Source organism: Mirounga leonina, unplaced genomic scaffold (genome assembly GCF_011800145.1).
Source record: "Mirounga leonina isolate KUSES-001 unplaced genomic scaffold, KU_Mleo_1.0 Mir_96, whole genome shotgun sequence".
NCBI classification, from domain to species: Eukaryota; Metazoa; Chordata; class Mammalia; order Carnivora; family Phocidae; genus Mirounga; species Mirounga leonina.
Window position 1 is genome coordinate 4,544,368 of NW_023270871.1, and position 16,588 is coordinate 4,560,955.

Consider the following 16,588-nt stretch of genomic DNA (forward strand, 5'->3'; position numbering starts at 1 on the left):
CAACTGATGCAGGGAAGCTTGGAAAGGCTTCCCTGAGAAAATGACCCTTAAGTTGAGATTTGAGGGCCAGAAAGAAGAATATTCCAGTCCATAGAGAATTCAAAAAGTTCTTATGGTGTATAAACCATAACATATATTGAAAGTGTGTATCATGTGTCTATATAAGAGCTATTTGAGTAAGTATGTCATTAGAAATTGAGACCCTTGAGCGGCAGAGCACTTTGAAACAGGAGGCCACAAAATTTAAAAGAAATTGGAATCCAAAGACTCAAGAAAGAGGAGATAAAAAAAATATACCACAAATTCCTGCATAAGAGTAATGATGGATTAAACAATGTCAACTGATTTTTTTTTCCTCTGAGGACAATGACAAAAGCTGAACAAATAAACCAAAATTAAAAATCTGCTTGAAGGGGCACCTGGGTGGCTCAGTCGTTAAGCATCTGCCTTTGGCTCAGGTCATGATCCCAGGGTCCTGGGATGGAGCCCCGCAATGGACTCCCTGCTCAGCGGGAAGCCTTCTTCTCCCTCTCCCACTCCCCCTGCTTGTGTTCCCTCTCTCGCTATGTCTCTCTCTGTCAAATAAATAAATAAAATCTTTAAAAAAAAAAAATCTGCTTGAAGGTCCTGGAGAACTAACGAGGTAAAACTTACTAGGCTAAGATCTGGGAGGTGGTGGAAATGCAGTGAGGTGAGCCTAGTGTTTTTGGGCCACAGTTCCCTTGACACATTTCCTAATTTGGAAACAAGCAGCAGAGGGGCTGAGGTAAAGGAGCACAAATTACTGGGCTGGGAAAAGAAGGTTGGTATTCAGGGACAGCAAAGGAAAACAAGCCATGCTTTGGGTTGGGACACAAAAGACTACAGCCCCAGAAGTAAGAGGGAATTGGAAGTGGGGTAGCTCTGGCAAAGACTGCAGTCTGGTTTGCATTAGAATAATCTTGGGGGTGCCTGGGTGGCTCAGTCGGTTAAGCATCTGACTCTTGATTTGGGCTCAGGTCTTGATCTCAGGGCTGTGAGTTCAAGCCCCTCATTGGGCTCCACGCTGGGCCTGGAGCCTACTTAAAAAATAAAAATAAGTTAGAAAAAGCCCCCAACAATCTTGAATCATTGTAACCCCAGAAACATTCCAGATATAAATACATATTTTCTTTGGAGGAAAATAAAATCATCCCAGGCCTCAAGCTATTCCTAGAACAATTTTTAAAGTATAGTATCCAGCCCCCAATAAAAATAAGTAGGTACCCAGGGAAACCAGGCAACATGAATGAGAACCAGTAGGAATGCTAGAAACTAGAAGCAGAGCTGGGAGGATGCCACGATTCGATTGACCAGACTTTTAAAGAACTATGTTTACATGAGCAGGGGGATAAAAGAAGAGATCAACAATTTTAGCAGGAAACTGGAAATTATCTTTTAAAACAGGAGATTTGGAACAAATAAACAAATAGAACTATTATACCTAGATATTATAATATTCCAGTTACACAGCAGCTATGATACAACGAAGCAGTTAATGAACTGGAATATAGGTCAGGAGAAAGCACTGACAAGGAGCCATAAAGAGATAAGGATTGGGAAATACAAAAAGAGGGTAGGAAAACATAAAAGACAGAGTGAGAAAGTGAAAGATCCATATAATTTGAGTCCCAGAAGGAGAGAATATTTAAGAAGCAGTATTTGAAGAACTAGTGGCTGAGAAGAAAACAAGCCTGTGAAAGACAAGAAGGTACCCTGGGAATGAGAAGCAAGGTTACAATTTTTTCGTTTCACACCTAGGCCTAGCAGAGTAAAATTGCCAAAAAACAAAGGCAATGGAGTAAATCTTAAAATCATTTTTTTCTTAAGATTTTATTTTTAAATCATCTCTCCACCCAACATGGGGTTCAAACCCACAACCCAGAGATCAAGTGTGCATGCTCTACCCACTGAGCTAGCCAGGAGCCCCAAATCTTCAAATCATCTCAGTAAACAGCCATAGTACTTTGAAAGTAGACTGATATTTGACTTTAATAGATACAATCAATAATATAAATTGTTCTAGAACAATGAGATATTCATAGGAGATTTTTTTAAAAGATGACCTCGAAACTTCTATCACTCATAAAAAAAAATCTAGATTGATTGTAGATCAAAAAGTAAAAGCAAAACAATAAATCTTGAAGTAAGGAAAGATTTTAAATAAGACACAACAGTACTAACTATAATGGAAAGAAATACATATTTGAATACATCAAAATAAAAAAAAAATCAACATTATAATTCCTGACATGATGTACTGAAAAGGACACAACATCACTTCCGTGGCATTCTCGCCAAAATGCATAACTTTGGTCTTCTCTAAGCCTAAATTGAGAGACATTTGACATAATAGATGGCCAAAACCTATCAAAACATGTCAAGGTCATGAAAGACGAGAAAAGTCTGAGAAACTGTCCCAGGATGGAGGAAACTAAGGGGACATGAGAACTAATTGCATTGTGGGATTTTGATTGGATCTCGGAACAGAAAAAGGATATTAGGAGAAAAACTGGTGAAAATTAAATAAGGTCTGTGGGTTAGACAATGTTACTTTTCTGATTTTGATCAAATGTATGATGGTTATGTAAGTTGTTAACATTCGGGGCTGCTGGTTTATAGGGTGTATGTGAACTCTGTTCAATTTTTGTAGTTTTACTGTCTGCACTATTTATGCAATTTTACAGTAAGTCTAAAATTATTTCAAAATAAAAACTGAACGAGAGAACATCTGTTATAAAAAAAGTATCATAAAGGGTGAAAATCCTCAGGTGAAAGAAAACATTTATAATACTTTTAAGTGAGAATAGGTTCATATCCAAAATATACCAAAAACTTCCACAGTCCACACAAATGTTCACCAGCACACACTGTTTTATGAGTTAGTATATAAGATTTAGATTTCAACGATGTCCTATTTATTTGGAAGAAAGTAGCCTCTTACCCACGTTGCCACATTGGCACGAACGGCATAAGCATGTGATGGAGTTATTGTGATTTTTAGGAAAAGAAGTTCATCTTGTTTTACCCTTCAAAAGAAAGTCAAGGCCAGATAATCTAAGATACAGGAATAGAGGGTCATGGAGAAACTACAGTGTGGACGAAATGCATAAACAGTGTTCCAAGAGATAAAGACGAAGGTCATTTAGTGACCGAGGTCTGAGAGGAGCCTCAAACCCTGGAGGCAAAAGTCCCACAAGAAGACAAAGAACAATTAAAATGTACTTCGGGAAGTGTTCCTGAAGAGCCACATCTTTTTCTGATGAACTTTAGCTCTTTGCTAATTAAGAAAACAGCTCTAATTTTTCTCCTATCCTAGCTAACTCTATCTTTCTACCATTTGTAGATATATTTGCAGTGGATGTAATCTGTCACGAAACTTGCCAACATACAAATAAATGGAAATATAATTTAATATGAAGTACATTGAGGTTTCTCACAGGCTTCCAAACTAATTAAACTATGTGCCAAATCCAGTTTGTTGATAGAAGGAGTGTTATTTTCATCCCTATACAAGAGAGTTCAGAATGATTTTTGCCATGTCTTTATAACTGTAATGACTACAGAACAGAGCACTGGTACTCCAGCTCTTTAAAATACTTATGCTCTTTAACATCCGGTGCATCACTGCTAACAGTTGCACGATATAACAAAAATGGTAGGTAAATAGTTCATTATGTCTCAAGTTGATCCAGAAAGAGCTTAATATAGCTTGACACGTAGGTACATAAAGTTGGTTGAGGGAAATGAGAAAGGGAGAAGAGAGGATGGAAAAGGCAAGATGAAGGCAAAAAGCAACACAAAATTCATGCCAGGAGGACCCCCCCCCACTGGCATGAGTTGGGTCACAAATTTGGGTATATTTTCTAGTGCATTGAGTAAGACAACTGACTGTAATGGTCACATGCCTGTAAGAAATATTTACATGATTCCCAAGAGACACAAAATGATCCTTAAAACTGAGATTAAAGAGTAGTATCTCCTGTGAGTTCTCATAAAGGAGACATTAGTATTATGTAACATCCTTTTAGTAAATAAATCAGTGAGTTACATAACTTTGGTTTTTAAAATGCCAAAATGGAACTTTACAGGAAGCCAACTTGCTCTACGCTAGCTATACTGATCTCTGCTGCTTTGCTCTAGAGGAAATAATACACTTTAGATATCTCAGGCCATCATTAATAAATGTAATTTCCTCAGCTGACGTTTTTATAACTAGTTTGTAGCAATAAGCTTAAGAAGAAACCAAGTTCAGCTATCTGTTGAGCTGAAATGTAGAAATGTTGTGTTAACATTCAGGCAAGCTGGAAATAGAATTAATATACTTTCATGAAAACTGAAGCTCTGACAAAAGTTAATACTGAAGGAGAGGCCCTATCTCTGCATGAAGGGTGGAGGAAAAATTCTTGGGCTGGGTTAACACATTCCTCAAGAAGAGGTTTGGGGTCTGCTAAAGCATGCAGGCAAAGCAAGAATCAGAGCCACAAGGTTATTTTTATTTTTATTTTTCATAGTTTTTATTTTATTTTTTCTTAGTTACTTTAGCATGGAAAAATATGTTATGCTATGTTATGTTGTATATAATAACTGTCTTACTTAGAAAATCTCTGTAAAATTCTTTAGAGTGTTATAACTTCCTAGTGTTTTCTCCAAGATAAGCTATTTGTAACGTAAATACCTAGATAATGGATTTAATTTGCTCAGAGGATTAAACATAAACCAGTTAATAGTTTCATGTAGGTGGGGAGAGATTTCACCAATTCTTTAAATAATTAAATAGAAGCGTCAACTATTTTAATATTAAGACCATCCCTGGTGTTTGAACATGTCATCCATAGATAAGAGAATGCTTCAACTTACCAAAGAATTAATTGGTGATTATAGATTGTTTAATTACCTCATGGAATAGCTTCTAAACCAGAAAAACACTTCTACTGGATTTATAAAATCAAAATAAGTTGCAATCTATTTTGAGGTCAAACCAGACTATATATCATATTCTTTAGGGATTTAAAAGTCACACAAAGTCAATAAAACACATAGTATTCTACTATTTTCTGCACTTCTATAAGAAGATACATTTTTAAAAGTGGTCCCTGGGTGACTTACTGTAGTTGTCATTTTCTTAGGTAGAACATTCATATGAAAAGCCCAGGCTTCCAATATGTAAAGAAAGAAACTTATACAGGTAGTTTAGATGGACTGCCTACTAATCTAAAAATCTGGAGATCAATAGTTGCCCTTGAAGATAAGATAAACTATATTTTGCATCCAGCCAGTGGGACTGTCCAAACAGAGTTGATTAAAGTCTTTGAATAGTTCTGGCAAATCTAGTAGTAAATCTTAGGCAGATGTTTTATTTACTTGAGATTTTTTAAATTGGCTCTAGATTATGGTAGATGATGATTAAGACCTTCTCAGAGAACAATCTTGGATCTCTACAAGGACAGCTGAACTTCCTTTGTCGGGATGAGAAGACAAGCCAGTTTAAGTATCCATGTGGATATAAACATCTTTCTAAATGAATTCTTTTTTATTTAAGATTTTCTGACATAGATTTATTTTTACTGAGTTCAAAATAATGAATTTAAATGTGATTTAAACATAATAAAATAAAAGGGTACCTTTTTTGGGGGTGGGTACCTGGGTGGCTCAGTCGGTTAAGCATCTGCCTTTGGCTCAGGTCATGACCCCAGAGTCCTGGGATGGAGCCCCACATCAGACTCCCTGCTCAGTGGAGCCTACTTCTCCTTCTGCCACTCCCCCTCCTCATGCTTTCTCTCTCTCTCTCTCAAATAAATAAATAAAATCTTAAAAAAAAAAAAAGACTTGAATTTCGTATATAGACACGTTAATTTGGCCAACTTTTTTCCCCTGTTTGTCCTACTTTTGGGACAAAATATTTGAAGTTTCATAGATATGTTAGCATATCTATAAATGGCTAGGTTTCTATGACTTAAAGGGAAAGTAGATTACAATTTTCCAGTTTCTTAGTTCTGCCCTCATATAAATGTGATGGTTTTGGTAGCTTCACTCACTCTTTAAAGACAACAAAAGGGGGTGAAGGAATAAAAATTTCCAATAGCCTTTATTGGATAGTCCTATCAAACTATGATAGGACTTTTGATAGGACTATTCAAACTAGAATAGTCCTATCAAAATCCCAAATGACTGTAACTCAAGTTAATCAAACTGAAGTTGAGGGTCATCAAAGATAAATCTGACCCAAGGGAGAATTGTGAAACCTACAGGGAAAATTGAAACCTATAAAAGGAAGTAGGAAAACAAATAAGGAATAAAGGAAAACACATACCCTTTCCACTAAGTTTGGGGAGAGAGTGATGGGGCTAAATGAGACTAGCATTTATATCTTTACAATTACAATGCAGTTTGTTTCTCCTGGAAATAAGGACTAATGGGTTTATAAACTGAAGACTATAATCAAGATACAAAAAAGAAAGAATTTCTGGACCCTAAGAACTACTCACCCTTGGTCTTATTTTCTGAGACCTTATGAACTTCCCTTTCATGAAGGCCCTTCTGATTCTCCTGTGTTGGAAGTGGTGCTATGATGCCCCCTGAAAGCAAGGGACAACCAGGGGCAGATGGAAGAGAACTGACAATTCTTGGGCACCAATTTTGTGCCAGTCTGTGCGAGAGGCTCTATGCAAACAATGCTACCGAATCCTCAAAATAAACATGAAGCTCTGGAAAGTGTAGGGTTGCAGAGGTCAGAGAACTTTACATGTTCAGAGGACAGAGATCAGAACTCAGCCTGGGTTGGTGTGAGGCCACAGGTCATGCCTCTCCTCTCTGTCCTGCTTCTTTCCGGGGATGAGATAGCGGTGCGTTGGAATGCTCACATCTCTTTCAGATGAAGTTAACTTCATCTGAACCCACAGTTACATTGAATAAGAAAATGTAAAAATCTCCTATTTGAAAATAAACATTCCTTACTTTTTGGTTTATGAGCACTGGAGCATCATTTAAGGAAGTGGCCCAATTTACAAAGTCAGTCGTATCAACCGTCTTGGCTCCTTTGAGAAGCTTCTCTTTCAGTTCATATGTATATTTTTGGGTCCCTCCTCTTACGAGTGAAATAACGTCATCTATGATGCCATCACGACTGATGTTTACTGAGAAGAGAAAGAGGATATAAGTGAAGCATTTATAGTTCTGTGACATTTGATTAATATTTATTGAACCCTTTCATAAAGTATCATCTAGTATATTTATTGAATTTTATTTATGTAATTTTTTTTACCCCAAATCTCCAAGACCAATTTTTATGGGTAGCCAATGGAAGACTTTAATTGTCTTAAAAAAATAAAAACAATATGACAATTGAGATACATTAATGATTCCAAGTTCATCACTTATGCACATGCACACATGACTTTGGGCTACACTATACATTTTTTGTTTCAGACTTACCTTCATAATTACATTTTATATAGGTTTGTTTTAAACTATTTTAATATTATGAAAAATCAAAGCATATAAAAAAGAATCAGGTGAAAAGCAAAATTCTTTCCATCCCACATTCCTACTTATCTCTCTCCTTCGATCTCTCCAGACTAAACCACCTTTAACAAAATTTGTGAATCTTACAGAGTTGTAAATTTTTCAAACTGGAAAGGAATTTTAAGGAGTTTTTGTTTATCATTTTTCATTTTTATAAATGAGAAAACTGAGACTCAGACAGGTGGAGTGACTAGCCCAAGACTAGCTTAAGGGGTAAATATTGAAATTAGGACATTTTATGGCAAGTTCAGTTTTCTTTGCACTTCATCAATGGTTTCCAATCATGGCCACACGTTAGCCGTTGGTATGCTTTTAAAAATATCAGGCTTTCTTCTGTCTGCCTCCCCACTATCATTTGATTCTTTAGAGGTGAGCCTCAACCATTTGTATGTCTGAAAATACTCTCAGATTAGATTAGAGTAAAAACTGAGAACTCCAGAACTACCTCATGCTTGTAAATCTGCTAAATATTACCAACACAAGCAACATTTTTACCAAAGATATTTATGTTCTTAAAAAGGTTATGCACTGATTGAATGTTAAGGATAAATTGGGATTTCTTTTCCCCTCAGTTTTATTGAGATATATTGACACACTGTAAAAGTTTAAGGTGTACAGCTTAATGACTTGACATACACATATATTGCAAAATGATTACCACAATAAGTTTAGTAAACACGCATCACCTCATAGAGTTTACAAAAACTTTATTTTTTCCTGGGATGAAAAATTTTAGTATCTACTCTCTTAATTACTTTCAAACATATCACATGGTACTGTTAACTAGTCATCTTGTTGTATATTACGTCCCCAGTATTTATTTATCTCATAACTGGAAGTTTGTACCTTTTGACTCATTAGATGAAGGTGGATTGGGGGTTTTGAGTCAGGTGGAAGGCTGAGTTAGTGGAATGGTTTTGGTCTTCTCCTTTCTTAAAGGTCACACAGGGTCCTGCCACTAGCCTATTCAGAAGCTGTGTTAAAATTGGGGAGAAAAAAGGAGATCTTTTCTTGAAGACATTTCTCTACCATTGGCCTTCTACCATTGCCATGATAAATATGAAATCTACAATGACCATGCCTAAAAGCCTTTCCCAGAGCTGCATGCCGTGTGCCCTGTACAACAGTGATTCCAGTGAATACATGTCCATGGGTTACTTGTGTTTATAATGGTTTGGAAACCACTATAAAGATAAAATAATTTTGAAGCACTCTAAGCTTTTTTTTAAATAAAGAAGATAGACAATAAGGAGAGTTTACAGTGACAGAGCACTGCTCATTGACAACGCCCCTCTTTTTTTTTAAGGAGTGAGTTAGGTTATACTTACCAGTTCCACCTTCACCCCTCTTTAAGCAATCATTTTTATTAATTTCTCCCTTGACTTCAAGTCCAGCTTTCAGAGAAACATCCAGATGAAACCCGAGGCATCTCTGTACATCCCTTAGTTCAACACCTGTTTAATGTATTTAGTTGAAAATTGTTAAATAACGTTTATCAACATCACAAATAAATTCCAATTTTTGCTATTTTGTAAGAACTGTACTTACTGGGATTCCTAGACATTATTACTGAGCTCAAATGCAAGGTCATATCGGCCCTGATTTGTCCTTATGTTAGAATTTAGTGGCCTCCTTTTGAATTTGCTTGTCAACTTAATACCAAAGGACATATAAATTTGCTCCTTGTTTGAAAGGGACATAAGTCAGAATAGGGCAGTTATAGTAAAGTCCTTTACCTCTAATAACATGGCAGGGAGACACTGACATCTAACATATATTGAATACTTATCATATACACAACATCGTTCTAAGCATTTTGTATGCATTAATTAATTTAATCCTCACATTGGTCTTTTGAGGTAGGTTCTATTATTGTCCTCATTTTACAGATAAGGATATGGAATGGCAGAGCAGATAAGTAATCTGCCAGTGGAATTCAGCAATTAGCCAAGTTAGTATTTGAACCAGAGTTGTCTGGTTGTTAAGCACTTCTCTGTATTGACTTCATAATTTGGTCGTGGGATGCATCAACATCTCTTTATCCTCTTTGGAAGACTCTGTTCATTATTAAGGTAGCTAGTTATTGCTTTGAGCAGATGGCTTATATAGACGACAATTTTGTTTTGGTCCTATGAATGCTACTTAGTAGATAGCAGTCTCGGAAGCTGACTCACTGTGGTGTGTGGATGCCACAGTTTCTAGGAAGAAAAATCCTAATATTTAATTCAAGCATATAATTTATTATCTATTTAGAAGAGAGAATAATAATTTTATTTTAAGGGTAAACTGCCTCAGTTCATTGACTGTGTCGGTTTTTGCTCTTATTTCTTTCAGATCATACACACACACATGCCAAAATGCTTTATGAAAAAGGAAAGGGAGAAGTTAAGTTAAACCCAGGGTTTCATGGTGGAATTTAGAAGTAGGGATCTGGGGTATTCAGGCATTCATTTATTCAACAAATATTTTTTGTGTACCCACAACTAGTGAGAACTTGAGAAATATCAGGTGGCTTTCCCCATGAGAAAGGGAGAGGGAGGATAAAAATGGAAGACCATGCTAGAAATCCAGAATACGAGATTTCCAACCGTAACCTAAGAAGCATAAAGACTTTGATTCTGAAGATGGGGATGAAAATACCTAAGTGATCCCAGTGAACTTAGCTTCTCTACCTCTGCTGTGGACCTTTCATGTTCAGAAAGGGTCTGGACATCCCAAATCTAGGAGGAGGACATGGCTTGGTCTTCAGGTATTGCCAATGAAGAAGTGAGAAAGATGACTTCCCTCTCAAAGATACCAGAACTGACCTAATGATCCTTGTCTACTAAGGCCAGATGCTAAGTAAATTTAAGTGGATAGGTCTGAGTTATCCAAGATTAAAAATTTTAGCCCATGGAGCTTTTTCACCAAAGCAACTCTTAGCCTGAAGTGTTCCTTGTGTTTTGATCATCCTTGTTGAGCCTTTCTCTCCTGATTTTCAGGTTACTCAAGACATAGTCCTCGTGTGCCCCTCGCCCATATGATATCTATCAAAATAGCCTACCAGGCAGGACTCATGAGACTTCATCATTCTATACATAGCCCTGTAGGGCAGTATAAGCCAAATAACCTCATATTCCTCTTCCCCTGGCAGTGTTTCTCCCTGCTCAAGACTGAGGCATCAAGAGCAATTTGTTCTGGCCAGGTCATATTTGTTTTGTCTATATAGTGCTTACCAACTATGGGGGCAATGTCAGACTTCAAGTTCATAGCCATATCCCATTCTTCACTTGACACAGATAGAAGCTACAGGGAAGGAGCCATAGAAAAGGTTTTTGCCAACACTTCCCTCCCTAAGAGACACACTGAAGAACGCTGAGGGCAGAGAAAGGAGATATGTTGGTGCCTATCTCCTCTTTAAGGAATATTATAACTAGAAATAATGACTCACAAAGTAAATAATTAAAACTGATTAACACAGTCACTTTGCACCTACTTGATTCTTAAAAGGCTTAGATAAAGCTGTTAGGCCAGTATGGTAACCATGTAGTACATAGGCTTTTCCTGTACGTGTGGCAGACATTGATGATCCACCAAGACCTTCTTTCCACGTTCCAAGTGTGGTCAGAAATCTACTCAACATGGACCCAATTCAACTACCACCCTATGATTAGACTTGTCATAAGATGAGGTAAAACTGATTTTTCTACCCTTGCTTTAAGACACCAGACTTATACAATCTTAACATTACTTTCTTCCTCCTCCCTAAAAGAAAATAGAGAACAATATTTTCCTTCCAATACTGAAGAATCCTTTGGAAGATAATTGTCATACATATAATTGGACCACTTATTGATTAAGAAATAGATTATGTAAATTATGTCTCTTGTACTTTTTTCACCTTTTAAATAGTATGTCACTAGAAGCAGCATCACCAATTGATATTAAATTACAGTACAATTTTGTGCATTTCTCAATAATGCATGACCAAGTCATCTTGTTTGAGGTAGAAGTCAATTTGCTGTCTGATAGGGTTTTAGATGCCAAAGGGCAGGGAGAGAGTTCTCTCAAAGAAGCAGGACTTTATTTTAAAACCTTTAACCATTGAAAGAGATCAGCAATAGGAATAATGATTGGCTAAAACAACATCAGAAGTTAGAACTCTATTTCCAGGTATACCTTTCTCTTTCATGGATGCTTTATCCAAAACATATATTAGTTCATAGAATCCTCCTAGAGACCCAGAGCTACTGTAGTGGGTTCCATAGGTTTCCAAAAATGCAAAATATTCCCCCTTTGCATAGGTAGTCGGCAGAGCTTTTATATCATCCAAGAAAGTTGTTGTCAGCATGACATCCCGACTTCTCATCACAAATCTCCCCAGATGAATTATTCCTTTCACATGCAGAAACACTTTTTCCTTGATTGTAGAACAGAAGAAAAAAAATATGAGTTTCATAACCACTATTTTAAATTTAAAAATCACAAAATTTAAAAATTACAAAAAAATCATAAAATTTAGAACTTCCCCAGGCAACAAATGTTTTAGCAGTGACCCTAGATGACCACTTTAACCCAGTAGGATGGCAAACTCAAAATGTGGTTAGTCCCAACTGTTGATGAAGATGGGCAGCAATCGGAACTCTCAGCACTGTTGGTGGGAATGTACAATGGCCTAATCACTGTGGAGAACTGCTTGACAATTTCTTGTAAAAGTAAACCCACATCTACCCTGTGGTCAACAATTCCACCTCTACATAGTTACCTACGATCAGTGACAAAATAGTCCACAAAAAGATCCATATGAGACTTTTAGAGCAACGTTAGTCAGAAGAGCTTAAAACTAGAAACCATTCAAATGTCCAGAAATAGAAGAACTGATCAACAAATTGTGGTATGTTCACAAAAAGTACTACTAGTTAGCAATAAAAAGGAATAAACTACCAATACACGCAACAACATAAATACATCTCAAAAATATTATGCTGAGTGAAAAGAGTCAGACACAAAAGAGTATGTACTGTATGATTTCATTTACATGAAGTTCTAGACCAGGTGAAATTAAGCTCTGGTCAGAGAAATCTGAAAAGTGGTTGCTTCTCAGGCAGTAGGGGATTGACTGAAAAGGGCATGAGGGAATTTTCTTGAGGTGATGGAAATGTTTTATGTCTTGTTTGACAAGGTGGTCACACAGGTGGATACAAAAGTCAAAACTCATGGAACTACAGGCTTAAAATATTTGCTATTTACATTATCACTTGTAAGTTATACTCCACCAAGTTGATTGTAAAATGTTGACAATGGAAGGAAATGTAGACATTCCATATGCAGCCCAATCTTCTCATTTTGCAGACGAGGACACTCTGATCCAAAGGTATCAAGTTATTTGCTCCAAATCACAAAAATAGTCTTTGGCAGTGATTGGAACTACAATCCTAGGTCTCAAGTCTCCCTGCTCCTTCCTCTATGTCCTTTCAATTTTTTATAACAAAGATAGGATAAACAACATTTTAAGAAATGCAAGCTAAATGAGTGAATAGTTAAGCATTCCTAGGGATGATGTCTCAAATTTCCAGGAGAAAACTGAGGCAGTGACAAAGAACTATGTGTTTCAATGCCACAGACTATCCCAGTCAAAACTAAACTACAATGGACACCTATGATTTGTAGACGGTTCGTTTAAGTTTCTCTTGCTATAGTAGTGGTTAACACACGTTGATTGCATAGAAGTTGAAAACATTTTATTATTTTTTAAAAGTATATGTTGGTGTATATGAACATCACACCAAACTTCCTGTGTTTCAGAAGCACAACTGTTCACATTGTATGGCTTCAGGTGATGGTCAGTGATTCAGTCTTCAACAATGAATTCGCCTTCTGATGACTTGCATAATAATTCTCAGTGGAGTCTCAAGGATGCACAAAACTTATTTGGACTCCTCATTGTTGCTAAAATTAAGAGGTATAACTTGTCAGAGAGACGTTAACATTCTTTGGCTCAACTTATTTCAGAGGTAGATCTTAGATCATTTCCATCCAAATACAAAGTTGTTCCTTCCATCTTAGATAATAAAAACAAAATCTCTCGGCCTCACTTGTCTAATCATTTGCTACCAATTTCTTTGCCTTCATTAGAAGCAAAATTCCTTTAAAAAAATTTCTATACTGGCTGTTTTCAATTCCTGTCTTTCTATTTTCTCTTAAATCTAATTCAGTCATGCAGCTCTCCTCACTACTTCAGCAAAACTTCTCTTGTCAAGGTCACCAATGACCTTCACAATGCTAAAGCCAGCAGCTGTTACTTCTTAGTCCTTCTTTGAAATATTCGCACATTTGACACAGTTCATTACTCCTTTCTCCTTGATACGGGTTCTTTTCTTCTAGGGCAGTTCTCAAACTGTAAAGTGTGGACAAATCACCCATAGAGTCTTGTTAAAATGTAATTCTAATTCAATAGGTCTGGGTTAGAGGCTGAGGTGTTAGCTTCCCGGTGATGCTAATGATGCTGATCCATGGACCACACTTTGAGTAGTGAGGTTCTAGGGCATTAGATTTGCCACGTCTTGCTGTCCTCTGCTGGTTCTTCCTCTTTTGCCAGACCTCTTTCTATTGAAGTTCCTTGAGTTTAGTCCTGGATCTTCTCTTTTCTATTTACATTAACTCTTGGTGGTCACACGAAACCCTATGACTGTAAGCACCGTTCTATATACGAACAACTCCCAAACTTATAGCTCAATCCCAGATCTTTTTGTCAAACTCCAGACTTATAACACCAACTTCCTACTTAACATCTCCAAATGAATGTCTAACAGACATCTCAAACTTAATCTGACTAAAATTGAACTATTGTTTTTATTCTCAACCTGCTCTACCGAAAGTTTTCTTTATCTCAGTTAGTAGCAACTCCATCCTTCCAGTTGTTTAGACCTTAGACTCATGCTTGACTCTATACCTGCTCCATCCATCTGCACACACCTGGATTCCTGCAATAGTTTTCAACAAACCTTTTTACTTTTGCTCTTCACTCTCATAATTTCTTCTCATTTAAAATATACTAGCATATGCCAATCTTCTATTCAAAAAGTTCTACTGACTTCTCATGTCACTCAGAGAAAAAGCTAAACTCAGGACAGGCTGTGAGGCCCTTCATGATCTGGTTCAGGATAAACTTTCTAACCCGTTCTCCTGTTTCACTTGGCCCAATGGGCAGATATGTTCCCACCTTAGAGACTTGTCTCTAACAGTTCCTTCTGCCAGGTACATCATCCCAACTATGACTATTTGGCTGTTTCTTCTCCTTCAAATCTTCATTCAGATTTCATTTCCTTTATGAAGTCTACCCTGGACTTTCTTTTTAATATTGCCACTTGCCCAGCACTCCTGATTTCTCTTGTGTTATTCTACTTTTTGCTTTATTCCATGCACTTATCACTTTCTAAATACTATATATCTCACTCTTTTGCTATTACGTTTATTTTTTCTATCTCTCCCTGCTGAACTTTCAGCTCCATGAGGCAGCAATCTTTTTTAGTTTGGTTCACAAATGTATTCTAAGCCCCTGGAACAGTGCCTGGCCACATAAGAAATCCACATTAAATATTTGTTGTATGATTTAAAGGATTTTCCAACTGCATCGTATGGATGGGTATGCATATTAATATAGAGACAAGGTACAGAGCCATACAAAACAATTGTATGATTAGGCATAACATAAGTACTAAGTGTGAATTATTATTATTTTTAAAGGAGGAGAGGGTATCTAAACAGGTGACTGTGTTATCAGAAAAGGAAGAATGAACATTTTACCAGCATCATACTGATTACAGAAAGTGTTTCCTATATTTCAAAGGTGATGAAACAAAATTCTAAATGTGGATTAAATATTAAAAAACAAACACATTTTCAAAGCCTTAAATTAAAGGTGTGATTACAAAGTAAGCAGACCAATGTCATATGCAATGTGTACAATTTCATGGCACCTATTTAGAGACGCTTTCCAGTAAGTAAATAGTCATCAGTGTAAGACATTGCAATGAATTACCAAATTCCTTAGTCTGATGCTTCATTGTCATTCTGAAGGTGGTATAAATTCAACAGTCTATTACCACAATCTCAGTCTAAAAGTATGTTCCGAATTCTTAATATGCTTGTTCTCTGTTTATCACCACCAAATATCTCGCCCCCTCATTTACTGCAGATCCCATGGCCCCTTCTTCAGTTAGCATTCTTCTTCCTCACCTCCTAGCTACATATTTGGGGATTTGTTGAGTATTATTTTTTCTCTCTCTCTCCAGTGAACTCTATCTGCTCCAAACACTTAAACTTAAAAGAGTTTTAAACTCTTTTAAGTTTAAGTGTTTGGTTAGTTTGAAAAATATCCCATTATATCTTCTATATTAAGTGTTTGGTCTTACCTTTTTAGAAGAATGTGACAAGAACAGTTGGTAAGTTTCATTTTTGGAATATGTAAATCGAAATTTACCCTCAGCATTTGTAAGACTGAAGTTTTTTTTGCCAGGAGTTTCTTTAAGTGTGCTTTTAGACTTTTCAATTGCTTCAGTAGGTGTGAATTTTAAAGTTATATCTGCATTAAAATTTGATGTCTTCTCTTGGACAATTCTTTTGAATGCCTCCATCTGTTCTTCATAATGTTCAGTTCTGAAATTTTTATCGGCTTTTGTCTAAAAGAGAACGATGAAACACTATGAAAAACAACATGCAAAAAACCCACCCCAAATAAACACAGATTAAAGAAAAATCAAGCAATTTATTTGAAAGGTATTTGAGCAAAGGAGTTAAGAGTGAAACACTGAAGTGACATCGCTGGGCTCTGATACAGATTCCATGACTCTGAGGACAGGACACAGTAATCTCTCTCTGTGTCTGATTCCTAGTCTATGAAAAAGAGATGCTCACCATACATAGCCCAAAGGCTGTTAAGAGATAATGCAATGAGATAATGCATATGAAGGGCTTAGAACATAGCAAACTTTCAAGTGTTAATATGTTAATAATTAAAGAGCTATTTGCATAACAGATGCACAATATACTTCCATTTGTGTAAAAA

General features: G+C 36.5%; 1 protein-coding gene across 1 annotated transcript in view; it reads right to left on the bottom strand.

Annotated features, from left to right (window-relative positions):
- Positions 1-16,588, bottom strand: part of LOC118006335 (complement component C9-like) — a 53,142-nt gene that overhangs the window by 6,665 nt on the left and 29,889 nt on the right. The window contains exons 6-9 of the mRNA XM_034998953.1: positions 15,936-16,202; positions 11,701-11,941; positions 8,871-8,996; positions 6,976-7,154 (exon numbers count right to left, since the gene is read on the bottom strand). Coding sequence (XP_034854844.1) covers positions 6,976-7,154; positions 8,871-8,996; positions 11,701-11,941; positions 15,936-16,202 — 813 coding nt within the window. The remainder of the gene's footprint in view (positions 1-6,975; positions 7,155-8,870; positions 8,997-11,700; positions 11,942-15,935; positions 16,203-16,588) is intronic.